This window comes from Neovison vison, chromosome 1 (assembly GCF_020171115.1).
Source record: "Neovison vison isolate M4711 chromosome 1, ASM_NN_V1, whole genome shotgun sequence".
NCBI lineage: Eukaryota > Metazoa > Chordata > Mammalia > Carnivora > Mustelidae > Neogale > Neogale vison.
In genome coordinates, this window is record NC_058091.1 from 165,075,975 (window position 1) to 165,096,890 (window position 20,916).

The following is a 20,916-nucleotide window of genomic DNA, read 5'->3' on the forward strand; positions in this document are numbered from 1 at the left end:
GTTCAGTAGTAGGTGGTCGTTATCAGCATGGGCCCCGTTCAAATCCGCCACTCCATCCCAACCAGGTGGTGGGTCAAAAGAACCTCAGTGTACCCATTTCCTCACCTGTAAAACAGGAGTTTTACCCCCACAATTACCTGGAGGATTACATGAGTTCATGTTAACCACGGAGCACTCAGAACAATGTGTTCGTTAGCAATTGTTTTAATACTTTGAGTGTTAAGAGCATGGAGTTTGGCAGCCCAAGTTCTCCCAGCCAGGGCATCACTGCACCCTTCCCCGTCTGCAAATCATGGATAACGACCACCTCCCTACCCCAATTTATTTACCCCACAGGATTAAATGATCCGTCTGGGAGCACACAGGAAGACAAAACTAGCTCTACAGAAATCTGAAAGATTAAAATGAATGTCTGACTCCGGTTCCCGTAGCACACTCAGCATTCCTAAGCCCAGAAGGGAGGCCGGAGCTACTCCCTTTGGCACCAGGGGACCCCACTCCCCCTACAGCTAGTATGTGTGAAGCTCCAGAATGGTATAAGTGAACAAAGTCACCTCCCCAGGGTTGTCAAACGCATTAGTGAATCATCAAAAAAAGAAGAAATAGAGAACAGAAACTCTCGGCATGTGTTTCCCATGATTCAAAGTCTCGGGACATGCTTGCCAGCTGTTTGTGTGTGTTGTAGGTGGCAGGACAAAAGCATTCTCACTGGGATCACTGTCAGGACTCTGAGTGCCTCTCCCTGACAGAGCTTGCCCTGGTATCAGGACTGCATCTCGGAGCTTAGGGGCAGGCCCAGGAAATGGGGCACCCAGCACATAGCACCCACTTTGTGAGGGACTGCCTGGGTCCTCTCAGACCAGGCCTTCAGCCTTACAGCAAGCTCAAGTCCACCAACGGCTCACAGCACAACTTCAGAGATGAGCAACATGGTACTGTAACCTTGGACTAACCCACTCCACCCCTGCACCTCCTCTCCCACCCCTACGCCCACGTCTGTGGCCTTTCTTTCACACCCAGCCCCTCCCAGCTCCCATCTTCTGGTCATCTGCTTTCCTTGTTTTAGCTGATCCACTTCCTCTTGCCATCCAGGCCCTTCCCTCAGCTGTTGTCCTCCCTTCTTTTTCCTTCTTCCTCTACCCTTCAGCTCCTTCCTGTTCCAGGACACAAACACACACACACAGTTTTTCAGACAATTCAGCCTTTATTTTTGAAAATAATTCTGTAGCTTCAACTTTCTTCCATGAACTGAGGTCAGGCCAGAAGCAAACACACATACATTGCTCTCCAACCTGCCATCCTCACCGCAATCGGAGCAGACAGGGGAATGCCCGGTGGGCAGGGGAGGGAGGCAAGAGCTATCTTTCCACCTCACCCTGAGAGGGCCACCTGAGGCCTCAACCTTCAGAGAGGGGCCAGTGTCCCAAACCCCAGGGGAAAAAGGACAAGGAGCTAATCTGTCTTCCAGAAAGCCAGCATGAAACCTCCTACTACAACAGGAAAGGGGTCAATTTTTAGAAAGGCCAGGAATACAGGAACAGAGTCTGTTTCTTTGAGGCAGGATGAGGGAGGCATGTCCCAGCACACCAAGGCTTTCTCCCTACCACATTCTCCGCTCCTCCCACCCCAACTTCTGCGGATAAGCTGAGGAGAAGTCTGGCTTTCCCCTTCGACTTCTCATCTTAGAATCACACACTGCTAAGCTGCAAGGAAAGAAGAGCAGAGAGAAGGTCAGGATTAGGAGAGGGGCAGAAGAGAAACAGGGGTGGGCAGCAGTAAACCCTGAAAGCCCAAGAGCTCCACCCAGACTCTGATGATGACACCCCTTTGGTTAGTCTCACTCTGGCCACAGGTAAGTCCCCTTTGCAAAGAACCCAACAACCCCTCCAACTGGGGGAAGGTGGGAATGGGGAACAGATACAGGAGGTGAGCCCACACCCTGGCTGGAAGAGGCAGGACAAGGGAAAGAGAGCTGGTCAAGACAGCTAAAGCTGCCCACCTCAGCAGATGCTCTGAGAAAACCTGGAACGTGGAAGTCTGTGGCCCCAACATGCCCAAGTCTCTCCCTGCCACACAGCGGTTTCCTGTGTGGAAACCCAACATACCCCCGCCAAGGTTCCCCTGATCTGACCCCCTTGAGAACAGGAGAATAACCCTCATCTCATCCTCTGTGCTCTCGAATGCCATTCAAAAAAAGGAAAAGAAAAGGTAAATGTACCCAAAAGAGAGACACAGAGAAGACGATGCAGCCCAGGGGCTCCGTCTGTCTCAGCCCACCGAGCGGCGAGGAAGGAGCCCAGCAGGAGCAGGGTGGACTGGCGCAGCAGCTAATTCCAGCTCGGATCGTAGCCCTCCCAGGTCTGCGGGGGGGCCAGGTGAACACGGCGGCCCCGGAACAGGAAGCTGACGATGCCCCGGTAGCCGGCCCTGGGGACGCCAGACTTGAGGTCGTCCATGACACCCAGGGCTTTAGCAAAGGCCTTGAAGCTGTCCCTGCCGGTGTACTGCACACGCACCTCCCCTAGCTCGCTGCGCTCACTGGTCCTCACCTTCTCCACCTGCAGCAGGGGCGCCGCGTAGACACGGGCCAGGAAAACTCTGTCGTAGGTCTCCTGTTGCAGGTAGGACAGGTCCAGCTGGGTGAAGGGCACGAAGTGCTGGTTCAGCTTGATGAACTTGAGGTGCTGGTCGAAGAACTGCCCGTGGCTGACGCCCTTGCGGCCAAAGGTCATCGTTCTGGAGATCTCGGGGCGCACGCAGGCCCGGCCCTGCCGCTGCTCCGGCCGGCGCATCCAGTCGTCCCAGAAGGCCCGTGGCCACTTGGGCTCCAGCTCAGCCCAGAGCTCGGCCAGCAGCAGCCAGCCGAGGCCCGGGAAGAAGTCGGTGCGGTAGAGCAGCTCGGGCTTGCCGGCGTCCACCATCTGCTCCTTGCCGTTGTCGTTCCAGGCCGACACGCACCAGAGGGACGGGTCGGCGCGCAGCAGTGGGTAGGTGGCCTGGAAGTACTCGAAGAAGTCCGGGGCCACCTCCAGGTCGTCCTCCACCACCACAGCAGCTGCGAACTGGAAGCTGCGGAACACCTGGCCCAGTGCCCAGCGGTAGTGGCGTGCGATCTTGTAGTAGCCCTGGAACTTGCGGTGGTCGGGGGGCACGGCGATGCTGCTCAGGTCGGGCTGCCGGATGTGCGTGACGGCGCTGCCGTACGAGGCGATGACTCGCGCCGTCTCCTCGTGCCCGCAGTCCTGGCTGACGATGATGGGGAAGAGCTCTGCCGACGGCCGGTAGTGCAGCAGCTTGTCCAGGCAGCGCCGCACCGTGCTGCGGTCACACGCGATGACCAGGATGGGGATCACGGCCGGCGCGGGGGACGCGGGCGGGCGCGGCGGCCCGGGCGGGGCGGCCGAGGGCGCCCGCCACCGCCGGCTCCAGCGGGCATGGTGCTCACGGATCTGCTGCAGCAGCCCCCGCTGCCGCTCCAGCTCGGCCTCAGCGTCCTCGGCCAGGCGGATCACCTCACGTGTGAGGCCGGCTGGGTCGTCCTCGAGAGCGCTGTCCGAGGGCAGCCTGCCAGGCGCGGGGCGCGTCCAGAAGAAGAGCAGCAGCAGGGCGTTCCAGGCCACGAAGAGGACGGCGCCCCACAGCACCAGCCCTGCAGACTGCTTCTTCAGCATCCTGGCCTCCGCAGGGGAGGCCGGCCGGGGTGGGGCCCGGGGCTGCCCGGGGCTCGCCTACTGCGCGGCTAGGAAGCAGCCATGCACCTGCGGAGAGGACACAGAAAACCAGCCTTCATCACAGAGGCACAAGGCGTGCTGGGTGGAGGGAGGCCGGGAGGCTGACCCAGAGCTCCCTCAAAGAAAGCACTGCCTATCTCCTAACCTGGGACAGATGAGACAGGACACCATACTCCCCCCAACTCCGCAGTGAGTCCATGAGTCCTCAGAAAAGCAATGTGGTGTGAAGGGGAAGTAGAGAGTGATGTTGCAGAGGAGGAAGCAAGAGAATCCTCCTTTCCCTGCCATACCTGACACCCTTCTGTCTTATCTTCCATTCAGAGTTCAGGGGCAGGGCTGGACGTGAGACCACCTGTCTCCCATTGCTCAAAGATTACTGCTTTTATTATTTTTTTTTAAGGTTTTATTTATTCATTTGACAGAGATCACAAGTAGGCAGAGAGGCTGGCAGATAGAGAGGAAGGGAAGCAGGCTCGATCCCAGGACCCTGGGATCATGACCTGAGCCAAAGGCAGAGGCTTTAACCCACTGAGCCACCCAGGCGCCCCAGATTACTGCTTTTAAAACTCTAATGTCAGCGGCACCTGGGTGGCTTAGTCAGTTGAGCGATGACCCTTGCTATATCAGTTCTGGTCAAGATCTCAGGGTCCTGAGACAGAGCACGCAGGGGCTCTGGGCTTAGCCAGGAGTCTGCTGCAGTTTCTCTCCCTCTGCCAGCTCACAAGACCATGTTTTTTTCCTCTCTCTCAAATAAATAAATAAATAACACTTTTAAAAAATAAAAATAAAAACTCTAATATTGCCCCTTTAAGATAAAGCCAGACCTTACCCAGTAAGGAAGCACTGGGGGCATTCTCACAAGGGTCAGGGGCAAAGCCAAGCTGCCCACCATCCATATGACTATTTAACCTTCAGTTGCAGGGATCAGCCAATGTGAATGGACTACAGAAGACAAAGGCAGAAGTTGCAAAGGAAGCAAGACTATCTTTATTTGTTGATACTGTAAGAATATGCGTGGGAAACTCTAAGAGAATTAATGATAAAACAAATCCAGACAACTGAGGAACTGAGAAAAGTAGCAGGATATAAAAAGTAACCTGCACAAATCAATAACCTTCATATCCACAAATAATAAACTCATTACAAGTCACAATGGCTGAGAAGACCCTATTTACAGCAGCCATAAAAATGGTAAGCTATGTAAGAACAAACTTAACAAGAAATATTCAAAACCTCTATGAAAAAGACTATGGTTCTTGAAAGACACAAAAGAGGACTTACATATCCTTGTTCTTAGGACATTTCTGCATCCTCAGAAATCTCAATAAAAATATGGTTTTTGGGAGCCAAAGTGACACTAATGGGCACTGGGTGTTATATGCAATTAATGAATCCTGAACATTATATCAAGAATCAATGATGTATCATATGTTGGCTACCTGAAATTAAATTTTTTAAAAAATGAAAAAAATAAACATACAAGATCATCTAGGAAAATAATGAAGATGTGAAAGAGGGACTAGCCCTACCATCCACTAAAGTACTACATATTACAAATCTTCTATAAATAAAACTATGTGATATTAGTACACAAATAAACAGATCATCCAAAGGAATATAATTTCAACTACAGAAAACAGACACAAATTCACATAGAAATCTGATAATATGATACAGGTGATATTTAAAATTACTAGGACAAAAAAATGGTCTTATTAGTTGTTGTTATAACAACTATATAGCTATTTGGAAAGACAAAATTAGAGCTGTACAGAAGAATAACTTCCAAGTGGATTAGAGAACTAAATATAATAAATATAACTATGTAACTGCTAGAAGAAAATATGGGCCAATTCCTCTATAACCTGGGTACAGAGAAAGGCTTTCTAAGTTTGATTCAAAATCGAGAGGGAGTAATAAGTAAAAACACTTTTGCATGATATAAACACTATTAGCCAAGTTAAAAGACAAACTGGAGAGAATATTTGTAATATACATACAAATAAAAACCCAATACTCTAAGAGACAAAGAACTTTTAAACTGAGGGGATAAAAAGCCAAAACACAAAAAGACACTGAAATGGTCCTAAGACATATTAAAAGATAATCAATTTCACTTAAAATAAGAAAAATGCAAACTGAACTATACTAAGATAAAATTTTCTCACTCATCAGATGCAAAAGTTCAAACAGTTGTCCTCTTAAAAGTGTCAAATGAAAAGCAGAAGTTCTTAATTTTAATGATATTCAATTATCAAGGGTTTCATCTTTTATGGCTCATGCTTTTCACACTGTATCTAAGGAATCTTTGCCAAAATCACACATATCTTTCCCTCTGTTTTCTCTTTCAAGTCTTACATTTAGGTTTATAGTTCATTTTGAGTTAATTTTTGTATATGGTGTAAGGTATGAAACTAATGTCCTTTTACAGCAGTTTGGTAGTTTGTCAAATGCTAAACAGAGAGTTACCAAGTCCACTCTTAGACATATACTGAAGAGGAATAAAAACACGTCCATGCAAAACTATCTGGAATGTTTATCACAGCTTTATTCAAAAATCACCACAAACTGGGAAAAACCCAATGCCCATCCACAGAGGAATATGGATAAACAAATTGGGCTTACCTATAAAGCGGAGTAATACTCAACGGCATAAACTACTGATATAACACATGGGTGAATCTCAAAATAATCTAGTGATATGTGAAAGATGGAAAGAAGAGCACATACACTGATTCCACATACATAAATCTCCAGAAAATACAAAGTAACCTAGAGTGACAGAATGCAGAGTGGTTGCCTAGGCACGGAGGCAGTAAGGACAGTGAGGGGAGGTATTACAAAGGGACAGTTGGAAAGTTTGCTATTATCTTGACTGGGGTAACAGCTTCATGGGTGTATATATACTTACAGACTTATAATACTGTACATTTTAAATATGTGCCCTTTATGTAAATTGTACCTCAATAAAACTTTTTATTTAAAAAATGACATTATTTGGTCAAATTACAAAACTGAAATGTAGATAGTCAATTAAGTACCAATGCGGACTGACAAATAACCATACTGTGCTTATGGAAAATAAAATCCCAATTCTTAGCTAATTCAGACTGAAGTAATTAGGAGTAAAGAGCCACGAAAGATGCAACTTCTCAAAAGGCTCAGAAAAAAAGTATCATGTATACAGAGAGAGAGCAAATGTGGCAAAATGCTAATAGGTGAATCTGAGTAATGGAATGAGTTTCCTTACACCATTCTAATTCTTGATCTTTTTTGCAAATTGAAATTTCCAAGTTTCTTAAAATCAATATGGGAATGTCACCCACAGTTTTGACTAACTTTGTCCAATATAGCCCCAGTTAGGCACATCAGTAGGGGTAACTGAAGCAATCCATTTGTCCTGAACTCCTTAAACACCCAAGGCACATACCTGCTGTCTGCCAAGCTCTGGGAAGGGACTGGGACACACATCTTACAAGAAAAAGGCATGGTCCTACCAGCCCTCTTACCCAACTAGAACACACTACTTGAAAGATCTACCATACCATCCAGTTTCCAGACAGCTGACATTATTGACAATGCAACTCTCTCCCTGGCCCTCCTACTTCTGGTCCCACTTTTCACACCCTAAAGCTTCAGGTATGTGCCCTCTTGTGCCCACTGCTCTGCCAGTTACCCTCTGCCTCACCGCCACCAAAATCTCAGGTTCCAGATCTCATATCTGCACTTCTGGACTCTTGGGCAGGCAGATCCAGGGTCAAAGGATCAAAGTGTTGATCCAGAAGGATCTCTAGAGGAACCTGGATTCGGTCTCCCTCCTGGGGAGACTCCTCCAGCCTCTGCTAGCAGCACCACCACCTATCTTCTTTTGAGAAACCATCTACCCCCACAACTCCACAGCACCAGTCTTCCTCAGAAAACTCAAGTCCATTTCCACTTTACTGTGTCATTAAATTCCCGTGTTATCAGTGCTCATACACAAATCAGAGTTTCCTAGGAGAGAGAGAGAACAGATTTGCAGTTTCTTTCTCACTCTGCCTCAGGATGTGGTCGTTGATAACCATTCCCTCTAATTTCCTCATCAGGATTTCTCATCTGCTGAATTCCTGCCTCCTAACTGACTGGGCAGGAAAAGTCTTTAGATAAAGGGATGGCAGAAGGACAAAAGAGACTGACCCCCATATCCGAAGCTACTTCAAGGCTGGAGAAGCAGACCTGTCTCTGACTTACTGATGAACCATCTCAGACCAGGAAGCTCTTCAGACTGGTGGCAAAACCCCAGGGGACCACATCCTCTCTGCCCTGCAGATGACATGTAAAAGCCTTCACTCTCCTCCAGACATTAGAACTAGGTGGCCCACATCTACTTCCAGAAGCCCTGAAGCAGCCCCCCCCCCATACACCCATCCTTCTAAGCCATGCAGTTCAGAGCACTCTTGTCAGTCTCTCAGAGGACTGGACTCTAAGCAGGTCTGTAACCATCAGGCATGGCCGGATGGCGCACAGGAAACAGCTGTCCCAGTCCAGCCCAGGCCTCTACCTTAGCGCTCAGGCCCTCATTCTCCAGACCATGACCACTTTTTGCTAAACCGTATCACAGAACTTGCTCTTCTTTCCGCAGAGAACACAACATGTCTATTCCCAAGCCCCACTGCTTCTCTACACAAACTCATCCAGAGTCCCAGTGCCATTTCCCACTGCTTCCTCACACACTCTCTGGGACAGGATCCTCCTTTCTAAATGGAAGTTAATGAACAGTGTGTGTATACACAAGCACCTGTGCTCTCCAGCGGCTGGCTGTGTCCGAGGGATGATGAAGCCCCAAAGGCCAGCCCAGCCTTTGGCCGGCAAGCCAACCAGTTCACTGAGGATGTACGGCTCTCGTTCCTACTGTCAGGAGTAACAAGGGCAAGCCAAACAAATGCTTGGCACCATCCCACATTTTTTCACATCTCTGAAAATTCAATCTTCTCACCTCTAAGATAGAAATCATAATAGAATACATCACTGGACTGCTAAAAAGACTGGGTGAGATATCTACATCAGGTGTTTAGAATAGTGCCCATCTGTGACACAGATGCTAGCCAGTCCTTCCTCCGTCCCCCCTCTAGCTGGCTCTCTATGCTCCACTCTTCTAGATCCTTCTGGGCTACAAACACCTGAGCCTGCCTCAAGGCCTTCACATGAGCCTGTATGCCTGGTGTCTTCTTCCCTCCCTCCTTCACTTGGTGTGCCCTCATGTCTCTGCCAGGGAAGAAGTCAGACAATGTGAAGTCTACCTCCCCTTCATCATCACTGACATCAGTGCAACTTCTTGCTCAAGATCTTTTAAATCCCCAGGGCTACAAGCTATTCAAGGACGGGGACCAGCTCCCCCAGTGCATCCAAGCTGTTGTGCTAGGATCCTTGACCATCAAGAGATTTGCTAATGACCTAAAAAGTGACTTCTGTATGGATGCCACTCACCCACAATCCCTTAACTGCAATCCCCAAGCTCAAAAAGCACTGACAAAGAGAAGTTTCCTTCACTCATATGGCAGTAAAACCTTTGGTGAAATCTGATGTGATCTAATATAAGGCTATTTATAGTATTTATTATCCATTTAGTGTGACTATTTATATATTTGCCACAGAAGTCAAGATGCTGGATTATGGTGCGGTTCCACACTTTACACTACATCATAAATGCACCAGATTATCTTTTTATTTTATTTTATTTTTTTTTAAAGATTTTATTTATTTATTTGACAGAGAGAAATCACAAGTAGATGGAGAGGCAGGCAGAGAGAGAGAGAGGGAAGCAGGCTCCCTGCTGAGCAGAGAGCCCGATGCGGGACTCGATCCCAGGACCCTGAGATCATGACCTGAGCCGAAGGCAGCGGCTTAACCCACTGAGCCACCCAGGCGCCCCAGATTATCTTTTTAAAATCCAAAAAAATTTTAAATTCTGAAACATATCCAGCACCAAGCATTTCACAATTCTGAAAATCGAAGAGACAGTTACTCATTCATGCCAGCCCCCTGAACTCTCTTTGCTTATGCCATACTGCTTTAAGCCTGAAATCCTGATGTATGTAGCTCATCTACCTATCGCTAATCTTGCTTCCCCCTAAGCAACCTTCCCAACTGCAACAGAGCACCCTTCTTTCTTAAAATGCACAGCTGGTCACACCACCAGTCTGCCGTAAGAAACCATCAGGGGCTAGCTACCACTGCCTACAGAATAAAACTCAATTTCATCATGACACACAAGGCCTTCAGAAGAAATTAATTCAAACATCCTTTTTCAAGCTCACCTCCAACCACTAGCCTCTGAACCCCATTCTCTGGTGTCAGCAAGCTACTTGTTTCCCCTAATGAGTACACTTACTTACATGCTGCAGTCTTTGCTCTGGCTGTTCCTTCATCCCAAAACATCACCTGTGGATCCACACTGTGGGCACCTGCAAATCCTTTACAGCCCAGGTCAGCAAATCCTTCCACAGCACCACTGCCAGAGCTAAGCCTTCCCGCAACTACCCTCAAGCCACTCTCTCCCCTCCTCCTGTTTCTCCCCTCCACACTGTAACAGAATCTGTGGCTGTGCTTATGTGGTTCTCACCTTACTCCTTAGGGGAAAAGCTCTATGACCCTTAACCCTATTACAGTGCTTAACGCACATTATGGAGTCCAAGTGGCTAGCTGGCAGACTGCTTGCATTATTAGCTAAATAGGGAGAAAGAAGACCAAACCAGCAGCATGACAGTGCTTTTCCAAAGAAGATCATCACACATCCTATCCCATATGCTCCTCTTACAAGAACGTAATACCATTTCTCCCACTAGAGGTGGGGAATGCGAGGTCTGTGTTCCCTCTTTGATCTGTAGCTACGGAGGAAGTGACCATGCATGAATTGCAAAACTTGTCCACGAAAGGCAATGCAATTTCCACCTGTTGCTCCTGAGATGCATGCTCTTTGACTGCAGCCACAGAGGCTGGAAGCCCAAGCCACATGAACAGGACACCTACAGGTGTTCCAGCTCACGACCCTTAGCTCACAAGCTAAAGTTCTAGCCAACAGCAAGCACCAACCACTAGACATGGGAGGAGGGCTTTTGGATGATCCCAGCCCTGGCCACACTGAACTGCAACCGCAGGAATGACCATGAGGAAGAACCACAAGCTAAGATAGGAATAAAATGCTTCTGCTGTTTCAGACCGTTAGGTTTTGAGGTGATGTGTGATAGAGCAGTAAGTACTTGAAATAACAAGTAGAAAAGAATCTAAGCACCCTTGGTAAGCACAGCACATGCTCCTCCTGTCCTCTGGCTCAGAGCCCCAAGTCCAAAATCTGAGTGTCTGCCTCTACTGCTATTCCCTTCCTCATCAACAGCTATTATTGAACAATAAAAACATTTAATGTTCAACAGCAATCATTTACTCTCTCTCACAGTTTCAACAGGTCAGGAATTTGGACTGTGGGGCAGAGGGGAATGACCTGCTTCTGCTCCATGATGTCTGGGACCTCAACTGAAGGCTGGAACGCTGGGTATGGGTGGAGGGGAACTCTCCCTCAAAGGCTTATTCAGGCACATGTCTGCAGGTTGATGTTAGCACGGTTAGATGAAGTTCTGGCTGCAATGCCCTGCACGTAGCCTCTTCACATTGCCTGGGTTTCCTCTGAACTTGACGGCTGGATTCCGAAGATGAGTGTCCCGAGAAAAAGAGTAAGCCAGGTGAAACTGTATCCTTTTCATAATCCAGCCCGGGATCACTTCCGTATTTTACTCATAAGTCAGAGGAATCATAAGTGTCTGCCCACACTCAAAGGGAGAAAAACCACAGATCCCACCACTCGTGGGGGGAGAACAAAGTGCAATTGTAACAAAAAGTGGAATGGGATATTTATGGAGTGACCATTTGGGGAAAATATAATCTGCCACACCTTCCTTTACTAAAATAGAATGATAGTCCTTAACCCTGACATAAGCTCCTGATGTTCTGCAATTAATGACATTTGCCTGCAAGTCGCAGATTCAAACCTAGTTGTGATTTGCTAGTCTTTACACTCCTTTAGGGAAGTGACACAGCTGATCCACACCACCAAGTACAAAGACATCAGCACTGTGGTGGAAGATGAAGAGTGAGCATTTTTAGTGTGAACCCTCAGCCAAAACCCAGGAAGCTCTGAGGAGGTCCCACCAACTCCTGTGGGTCTCAGTTTCTTCCCCTGAAGGACTGCCTAGAAGCTGTGATCCCTTTCCACCACCCTGATTCCATGGTATTCTGCAGCCAGCTCCCCCCCATCTGGCAAAACTATTTTTTACACAGTAAGAGAACACCAAATAGTTGACTTCCCTTCATGAGCAATAATGGAGAAGTCATACTTAGCTTCAAAAAGTATGGGAGTTAAAGTAATATTGACAGGCTTTCCCTTCTACCTTTGTCTTACCAGGTTAAAATGCACCACCTAAAAAACCTAAAGCAAAGAATACACCTCAGATAATGGAGACCTAACTGAATTACTTTCTCGTTCATTATTAGACCTCTGCTAGACTCCTGAATCAAGTATCAGTCTCCATACTTTCACAAGGACGGAAGAAATGAGGAGGAGTCAGGAAAAGACACTAAATAATTCAAGAGCTTACAGAGTAAGACCTAGGAGGAAGGCACGCAGGTTATTCATCCTGAAAAAGAAAAGACTAAGAGGAAGCATGATGTTAGTGCAGCAAAAAGCCTGAAGGCCTGGGAAACCAGGTAACCTTGGGCAAGTCCCTTGACCCACTTGTGCCTTGGTTCACTTATTTGAACAGAAAAGGAATCGATTTGGATCTTCCGCAGGTTCCCTGGTTTCTGATGATGAAAAGGACAGCGACTATTTCCCCAATGTCCCAAACAGGAAGTGAGCTGAAGGTGTCACATATGGCACCGAGGTTAACCATGACTACAGTGCGGTCCGACTCTGACAACAGGACTCAGGCAGGAATCCAGAAGAGCTCAACAGTCTCCCGCAATGGGGTCGGACGGGGGTGATTCACCATGGGAGGCTGACTGGGGGGATGTAAGCGTCTAGGAGAAAAGGCTCCGGGGTCTGAAAACTGTGACAAACGACAGAAAACAAAGCTGGTCCCTCAGCCAGCGATGACCTAAAGCAAAGAGTCATGAAACAGGCCTCAGGGGCAAGGGTTGGCCGAGGTGAAGCCTTTCACCCTGGGTTCAACGGGTGAGTCCGAAAGCGGATCAGCGGGCCACACAGCCCCCCCACCCCGCCCCGGCTTCTGAGATGGGGCCCCGCACGGCTCCGGGACCCCGACCCCACACACGCTGGCTAACAGGTGGTGAAAGTTTTCTTTCCCGTCTACATATTTTTCACATGGAGTCACTCCTCGAGGCTGAGGAGGAGGAACCCCAGTAGCCCGTGGAAGGACGCTGGGATGGGTCTGGGGAAAGGCCACCTCCCCTCCCCGCCTCCCCGGCCCCGCACCCACGGACGCCCCGCCAGCGCGTTTCACAACCGCCTCCCGCCCGCGGAGCCCGCCCGCGCTCTCCAGCAGCTGGAGGCCCGGGGTTCTGAAAACCGAGCGCGGAGTTCCCCTTCCCGGCTCGCGAGCGCCGCGCGGCCAAACCCGCGCCAGGCCGAGCCCTTCCCGCCGGGGCCGCCCGGGGCCGCGGAGCGCTCGGACAGCCGCCGCCTCCCGCGCCGGGACCCGAGCCTCGGAGCGCCCTCTCCGCTCCGCGGGGCCTCCTTCAGCCCGACCCCCGTCCCCTCCCCAGGGCCGGCCTCCCAGCCGACGGACGCCGGCGCTCTGGGCCCTACTTACCAGGTCCTCCCGACCTCCCGGCCCCGAAAGCGGCCGCCCCGGGGCGCGTAGCCGGCGCTCGCTCGGATGCCGGCGGCCCGCTCCCAGCCGGCGCTTCCTACTCGCGCCGGGCCGGCCCGCCAGCCGAGCAACGTGGCCCTTCCCCAGCGAGGGCGGGGCGGGGCGGGTAGGGCCGAGGGGCGGGGCCGGCCGCCCTCGCCGGGGCCCCTGCGTCCCGGGCCCGCCCCTCGGCCCGACTGGGCCATCCCCGCCGGCCGGACGTCCCAAGTTTCCGGGGTTCGGAACTTCGGGACGCGCGGTGCCGAAGCGGCTACACAGTGCCCTTCCTGGCTCACGATCCCGACCCCACTCGCACACTCAACCCGTCCCGAGAAGACTTCGGGAGCCTCGTCGCCCCCAGCCCCAGCGCTTGGAGCCTCACAGAGGGGATGGGGTCAGTGCGGCCTCAGGTAGACCTGGCAGCCGGACGGTGCGTCCACCAAAGTCCACCAAATCCAAGGCCGAGGTCGTGCGGACAGCGCTCATCAACCCGCTAAAGTCTAGCTTCCGGGGGGAGGAGCCGGGGCAACAGAGGGACCCCGGGGTGCGGGGATGTGAGAACAAGAACCAAGGTGCCAAAAAAGAAGCCAGAGAGGAAACACCTGCTGCCAGAAGCAGAAGTGGGGGAGGGCAACTGTTTTCTTATTTCTTTTCTTTTTTTTTTTTTTAATACTTTGTTTTTTTTTCTTTCGAGGTGGGGAATGAGAGCTGTTCACTCTGAGTACAGGAGCAGAGGACAGACCTGTCCCAGGGATAAGAACCATGAGACCTAAGGAATACAGGACTTCATCTCAGGATTTTGTGGAAGTCCTGTGAAAGGGGGTGAGGGAGCCCTGGAAAAGCCCCGATGTCTGTATCTGATCCTGGGACTGAGGGTGGGGCACTGAGAGCTCCTGGCTACTCACGCACACCCAGTCTAGGGCCAGCCCCACCAAGTGATGAGGACAGTCTACAGGCTCCAGGCCCTTCCCCAATCCACTTCCCTCCTGTGTTCCACACCGCACACCGCTGGCAGGAACTTAGCAGTGTGGGGTTACTGACTGCTTTCGCTCACTAACATGTTTCTACATGAAACCAGGAATTATGAAGGGTTCCAGACCCCCCCCAAAAAAAGGGCAGAGTATGCCCTAAAACCCCCACCCCCACCAGGGGCTAAGGAAATAAACCAGTTGCACAGAGGCCTCCACATGCAGAACCTTCCCAACAGCTCTGCAGAGTGTGCATTATCATCGCATTCTACAGAAGGGGGGCCAACTCTATCCAAGGCAGTGTAAATCTCAGGTTAAGTGCCAACTGGCTGAAGGTCACAAGACCTAGTGAGGGGCATGGCCAGGTTTTAGACCCAGGCATTCCTGCACTCATTCCTTCCTCTTACACACCCTTGAGTGAAAATACACCGAGATGGCTGTGTGTCCAGCATGACAAGTACATACTGGGGCAGCAAGGAAATTATGGAAGAAGCACCTGGAGCCTAGCTCTGAAGGGGCAGAGTGAGAAAAGAGCTGACACCTCATTGAGACTGTACTATGTGTGTCTTCAAGGTTTCCAGCTGAACTGACTTTATGGACCATGGTCTCATGGACTCATATGTCAGCCAATAGCCACTGTGTCTGCACATCTGCCCTCTCTTTATGCTTTCCTTATGAAGGGAGTTGGGGGATGCAGAAGGCCTACACACTCACACTCCACATCAAAGTAAGAAGGAAAACCGTAATTTCTAAAAGTATAAAGAGTTGGGAAATACTAGTTTGTAGATCCAAGATATCAGAAGCTAAAATCACCCTCCAGGAAAAGGACATAGTAGGATGCTGAAAAATGGGGCAGACCAGCCCACGAGATGTCACATTCCCACTCTAATAATCCTCCTCTATCCAAGGCAGTTCAGTGAGGACAAGAATGGGGAACTGCTTGTGCATGAGAACTAACACCCAATGACTACTTTGTTGAAATTCCAAGGCTTACAGGAAGATCTACAGGTAGAAATTCCCCAGCTACAAGAGGACTGTCCCAAGCACAAAGAGCCTGGTTAGAGAACTGGCTTGGGCTGAATTCTTGAATGGAAACAAAAGAAAACACTTGGTCTAGGAGGCAAGAAGTCAGGGTGACATGTGCCACATTGACCTGGGAAAAGAGGCCCAGGGCTTTTGATGGAGATTTCATGAGGAGGTGTTATGGGCTGAGTGGGAAGGGGAAGAAGGGCAGAAACAAGGAGCTAGGTGCCTGAATTCTGGGAATGAAACCGAAACTGGAGTATGCGAAAACGGAAAAAATAGGAAGATCTGATCATAAGATAAGAGAGAATTTAGAAGCGAAAATACTGTATCCTGTCCACCCCCACTACCTCCAAAAGAGGACTGGAGACATACGGAGAAGGACATGAAAATTGTTCCAATTGCCTCCCCATAAACCATACCTAAGATACCCTGAAATTTTTTGCAACTTAAAAAAAATTCATGATCTGAACTTAAGGCAGATCTCCGCTAGAAACTATCAGAAGAAGTAAAATCAAAGTTTTAAATCAGCGCTGTGTCTAATTTTCCCTCTCCCATTCTCCCAACATCGATACTCCCCTTGGAGACCCAGAAACACAGATCATCAAGATCAAAGAAGAGAAAAGATTAATAAAAGGACCAGTGAGCAAAGTCTATGAAATGAGACTTTTGGTTAACTACATACAATTCCTTTTGTGTGACACAATGGTATAAATAAATTCAGTTAAAACACATTCACAACTTTTGATTAAGTCTACCACTGCTCCTGGCTAAGTGGTCTGAGATCCTGTACCCCTGTGAGAAGGCTGATGACAGTCTTGAGAAGACTATCTTGAGACAGGGTCAGGCAGAGCACAGGACTAGCACTTTCAGTGAAAATGACAGGGGAGAGGAATTCTGGTTCAATCTAGGGAGGAAATGTCTTACCAGAGAGGCTGCTGACAGGGCACTAAATTTCCCTCCCTGAAGGTTTGCAGCAGGATCCAGATGGCCCTTATTAGGTCAGATGCTGTAGAAGCAGCCCAGCACTGGGCAGGCAATTACGGTATCTGCTTCTCGACACTGAGGCAAGTCCTTTGTGCTCAGAGTTTCTGTAGCTTCCCCTTACCTACTGAACTAGGGAAATAATCCCTGCTCTCTCTTCCTTATAACAGCGTGATGACAGAAAAGTGACCCAACTGGACACTTCATGTAACAAAAGTGCCATATATATACAGCACAACTCTGTACACTCGCAGGCCTTCCAGGTAAGATGAAGGCTGCAAAAGGATCCTGGGACCAGAAAGCCCTTGCAAGGACTGGCACTAGGAATGTGGTGGGCCAAGCTGGGGCAGGTGACTTGCCACCCTGAAATCTAGACCTTCTAAAGTAGAGCCCTGGCCTGAAAGGTACTGCTCCAAGCCAGCCTCAGACCAGAGAAGAAACAGCTCACCACTGGGGGAAGGCAGGCAAGAAAGGAGGGGAAAAAAGAAGCTAAGTCATAAATAACGTGATTTTCAGCTTGCAAATGATCTTCGTTATTGCACCAACCCCAATGAATATGAGCTCCAGGTGTTACACAGCTACTGAGAGGCAGAGATGCTAGAAGCCAAGCCTTCTGCCCCATGCCCCCAGGCCACCATACCCTACCACCTATCAAAATTGCCAACATATCTCCTTTCTGTTTGTTGTAACTGAGAAAAGCAGGTATCTCGGCATAAGTAAACTGGGGTTCAAGGAAGGAGTAGGAAGGAGGTGAGACGGTTAACTATGAACAGGTCTGTGGGAACAGCCTGCAAAAACAGAAAGGACTAAGAGATGAAGTCCAAAAACACTGTCATCTTCAAGAGCAGGAGAGAATACCAGGATATGGCACAGGAAGAAAGGCCCAGAATTTACTCCAAGAAATGGAGCTCCACCTCCTAACCACACACTTGGCCCTCTTTAATCTGCTACCCCAAGAGGCATACTTATCACAAGTGTAGAGAGCCCTAAGGACCAGAATCCCCAACCTAAGCTCTCCTAGGACCTGTGCACTTTTTCCACCACTTGATGATCCCAGGTATTGTTTAACAGCAACAAGATGAGACACATTCAGGGCAGGCTTTTAATTGAGGACATCCAAGGCTTTTGCCAATACACTAATTCAATAAAAGAACAGAACTCCTCATTCAGAGTTTTTTTGTATGTACCAATTACACAAGCATTATCAAGCAATGTCAACAGTACTGTTTTCCACACACATGGCCCTGGACACTTTTCAAGATCTACCCCCCATTTGCTCCCTATGACAACCTGTGAGGAAGCTCTAAATCTAGGTACCCCTGTCTTACAGGTGAACAGAACATGACAGATCTTAACCCACATTCCTAGGGTTACACACTAAGAAAGTCAGAGCTAGAACAAAAATTCAACTGATCTTAAACCTGTGTTCTGTTTTTCTGTGGTCTGCATAAGGTTTCATGGCCTAAATCTGAAAAGAGACAATTTAGGAAGTTATCCAGACCATCGTCTAACCTCCCCCAAGGCAGTTCCACTCAGTTAGTTCCCCCAAAACACGGCAGCCTGCCTCTGCCTAAGTAACCCACCCTAGAGTCTTATTTAGCCCAACATGTGTTGACTCGGTGTTGGTCCTTATATATAGTCTAACCCAGCCTCTCCTCAGAAGCTGAAATTCTCTTCATGTTCTCCTAGGCCTAACCTCTCAAATGCCACCGCACAAAACATCTTACAACGTACTCCTCCTACCTGGGTAGAGAGGCCAGGAACAAGTCTAAGAGAGTGAAACAGAGGTAAAGCTTCCTGTGTATCCATTGCGGTAAGGGTTCTCATCCGGCACTTCCTAAATGGCAGCATCCCCAGACTGGCCCCACTCAACATTTTCTGCCTAAGAGCAGCAAGACACCCATTGGGAAGTGAGACAGGAACCTTACCTTTCTTCTCTTCTCTCAGCTGCTCCCCTGGAGATCATCAAACCCCCTTCCGGCACTCCATTTCCAAAATTCAGAATCCCAAATCAGATACACCAAAGCGCAGCTTCTTTCCCCTTATCCAGGTCCAAAGTCCATGGCTGAGTGGACTCTGAGGGGGAGGAGTCTGGGGGGGGAAGGGGTAAGTCCAGGCCCCTCCCCCCCCACGGCAGGGTTCAGTGTCCCTCCCAGGGGTCTGTTACATTCCTTCATTCAGCTGGCTTATTCCGCCCAGAGTCTGGTGTGGGGCAGATCCCGGGTTCTATCCCATATCTTGCTCAGGGAAGGGAAGTCATCCACTGTGAGGACCGGCCGGTCTGTCTTCTGCTGGGGTTCATGAGAAGAAACAGGCCACAAAACCGGCATGGCCAGAAGGCTGGTGTCAGTGTTAACCTGTGGAATATTTAAGCATTACGACACTTTCTATCCTATGCTGTACCCCAACGGATGCCTAAGGCCCCTTACCTAGATTGGATTCCTCTACCATCAATGGAGACTGTCTTCTAAGACACATGGAAAAGAACATCCCTCTCCCTTCTCCCTCTTGTCCTGTTACTGCCACACACTAATCTCCTCCAGCTCCCAAGCTTAGGGAGTTCAGTGTTTTAATCGCCCGGTCAGCGCTCCCAGAATGAACTCAATCCACTCCAGACCCCGACACGGGCCCCTTCCGCATACATTCTCTGCTCCTTTCCCTTCGGCCTCGCCTCGCCCTCGGCTCCCAAAACTGTGGCAGGGCTGGGATTCCTGATCTCGAACTCCCTCCCGGGGCCGCGGAGAGCGCTCTGCGGGAAGAGAGGCCCGAGTCCGGCCGGCAGCAGCCGCCCCGCGCTCCAGTTTCTCAGCTGGGAAGCCCACCCCGGTCGCCCCCTCTCTTCTAAGTTTATTCTCACACACACAAACCCCGTCGCCCCCTCCCTTCTAAATTTATTCCTAAACACACACACACACACACGCGCGCGCGCACACATCCGTCCTTCCTGTAGGGGCGTGGCGTTCACATGACCCCCCCCTCCATGAGTTTAACTCCTCCCACCCGTCTCCTCCGCACCCCTTGCTCCGCGCGCACCCGGGTAGGGAGTGACACGGCGACCCTCCCTAGACTCTGACCCCCACCCCTCACCCCGCACCCCCTACCGCCCGGACGACCCTCGCCCAGGCGGCTCTGGGTCGTTACCTGGATCCCGCCCGCCTGGTCTCAGCAGGAAGCCGTGGCCCTCCCAGGTCGGAGTCCAGGCCCCAGGCTGGGTCCCGACAGGCGGCCCAGGCCCCACCCCCTCGACCCCCGGCGGCCGGGCCCTCCCCTCGCGCTCCTTCCCCCCCCAACCATCCCCCGCAGCCACTTCCGCCCATGCTCCGGAAGTGAGTCCGCGGCAACGGCCACCTCCCTTCGTCCCGCCTCATTCTTCCTCCGCACCCCGCTCCCTCCCCTCCCCCTCCCATCACCACCGCCACCACGGGAGCGCGGGACGTGGGTCTGCACTGTTCCCAAGACCGGAGACGAGGTGTGGGCCGGACCGGGTCTGGAAGAGAACTGAGCGTGGGGCGAGAGTACGAGAAGTGGCGGGGCAGAGAGTACGGCGACGAGCGGGAGCGCGCGTCACCGGGCGCCGCGGGGAAGCGCGCATGCGCCGCGGCGCCCCGGCCGGTCGCGGGTGTTGACGCTCCGCGGGCTGGGCGGGGTGGGACCCGGGCAAGGATGGGGGAGGGTCGCCTTGGGCCCTAGCCCTGCTCGGGTCGCCTAGCAACCGCCGGCCGCCGGGGTGGTGCGGTAGGCCGGGGCAGCTCGGCTGCCCGGCTTCGGGTCCCGCCGGCCGGGCGCGGTTCGGGAAGCTGCGAGGCCCGAGTTAACCGTGCCTGCGCCGGCAGCTCCAGAGCGACACCCGGGGGAAGTGTCACTCTGCGCGTCGCTTTTTTCTCGCTGCTTCTGTCGCCCCGGCAGAACGTTTCCTTGGGTCAGAAAAGAGAAAGAAAATGGTAAGAGTGCTCTAAAATGAATGCCCCCCCCCCGGCCCCGCGCCCTCAGTGCGCGTTGTACACGCTCTGCGAAGCATTTTGCAAGTATTAATACTGCGGTATTAATTGTATTACTTGGTCACCACCACCACCCGCGAACAGTGGGGAGTCAGCCTGCGGTTACGGGACTGGAAAGCGGTAGAGGCGGTCTCCGACCTTCCAGCCTGTAACACGACCCCGCGGCTGCCGCTGCCGCCTTCAGCCTGACACCTCTCTCGGAAGAAACCTGTCCGCTTCTGCAGAGGGCTTGCAAGTCCCAGAATGGCCCTGGTTGCTTTTTTTATCTTCTTTCTTTCTTTTTGTTCTAAATGTATTGGCCTGACTCGCTCAACTTGAATCAGTAATAGTAGAGGAGCTACTACTAATTTTTGGAGTTCATGTGTCATCCCCT

General features: G+C 50.7%; 1 protein-coding gene across 5 annotated transcripts; it reads right to left on the bottom strand.

Moving 5' to 3' along the window:
* Positions 1-1,184: 1,184 nt before the first annotated feature.
* MGAT1 (alpha-1,3-mannosyl-glycoprotein 2-beta-N-acetylglucosaminyltransferase) lies at positions 1,185-19,774 on the bottom strand. 5 transcript variants are annotated; one of them, XM_044262052.1, is made up of 3 exons: positions 19,687-19,774; positions 18,474-18,902; positions 1,185-3,758 (listed from the first exon to the last, which is right to left on the bottom strand). In XM_044262052.1, the coding sequence occupies exon 3, from the start codon at positions 3,669-3,671 to the stop codon at positions 2,328-2,330; it is 1,344 nt and encodes a 447-aa protein (XP_044117987.1). In that variant the 5' UTR covers positions 3,672-3,758; positions 18,474-18,902; positions 19,687-19,774; the 3' UTR covers positions 1,185-2,327. The 5 variants fall into 5 exon arrangements, with proteins under 5 accessions (XP_044117987.1, XP_044117993.1, XP_044117980.1 ...); XM_044262058.1 differs by lacking the exon at positions 19,687-19,774 and adding an exon at positions 19,455-19,613; XM_044262045.1 differs by lacking the exon at positions 19,687-19,774 and adding an exon at positions 18,975-19,613.
* Between the last annotated feature and the right edge of the window lie 1,142 nt (positions 19,775-20,916).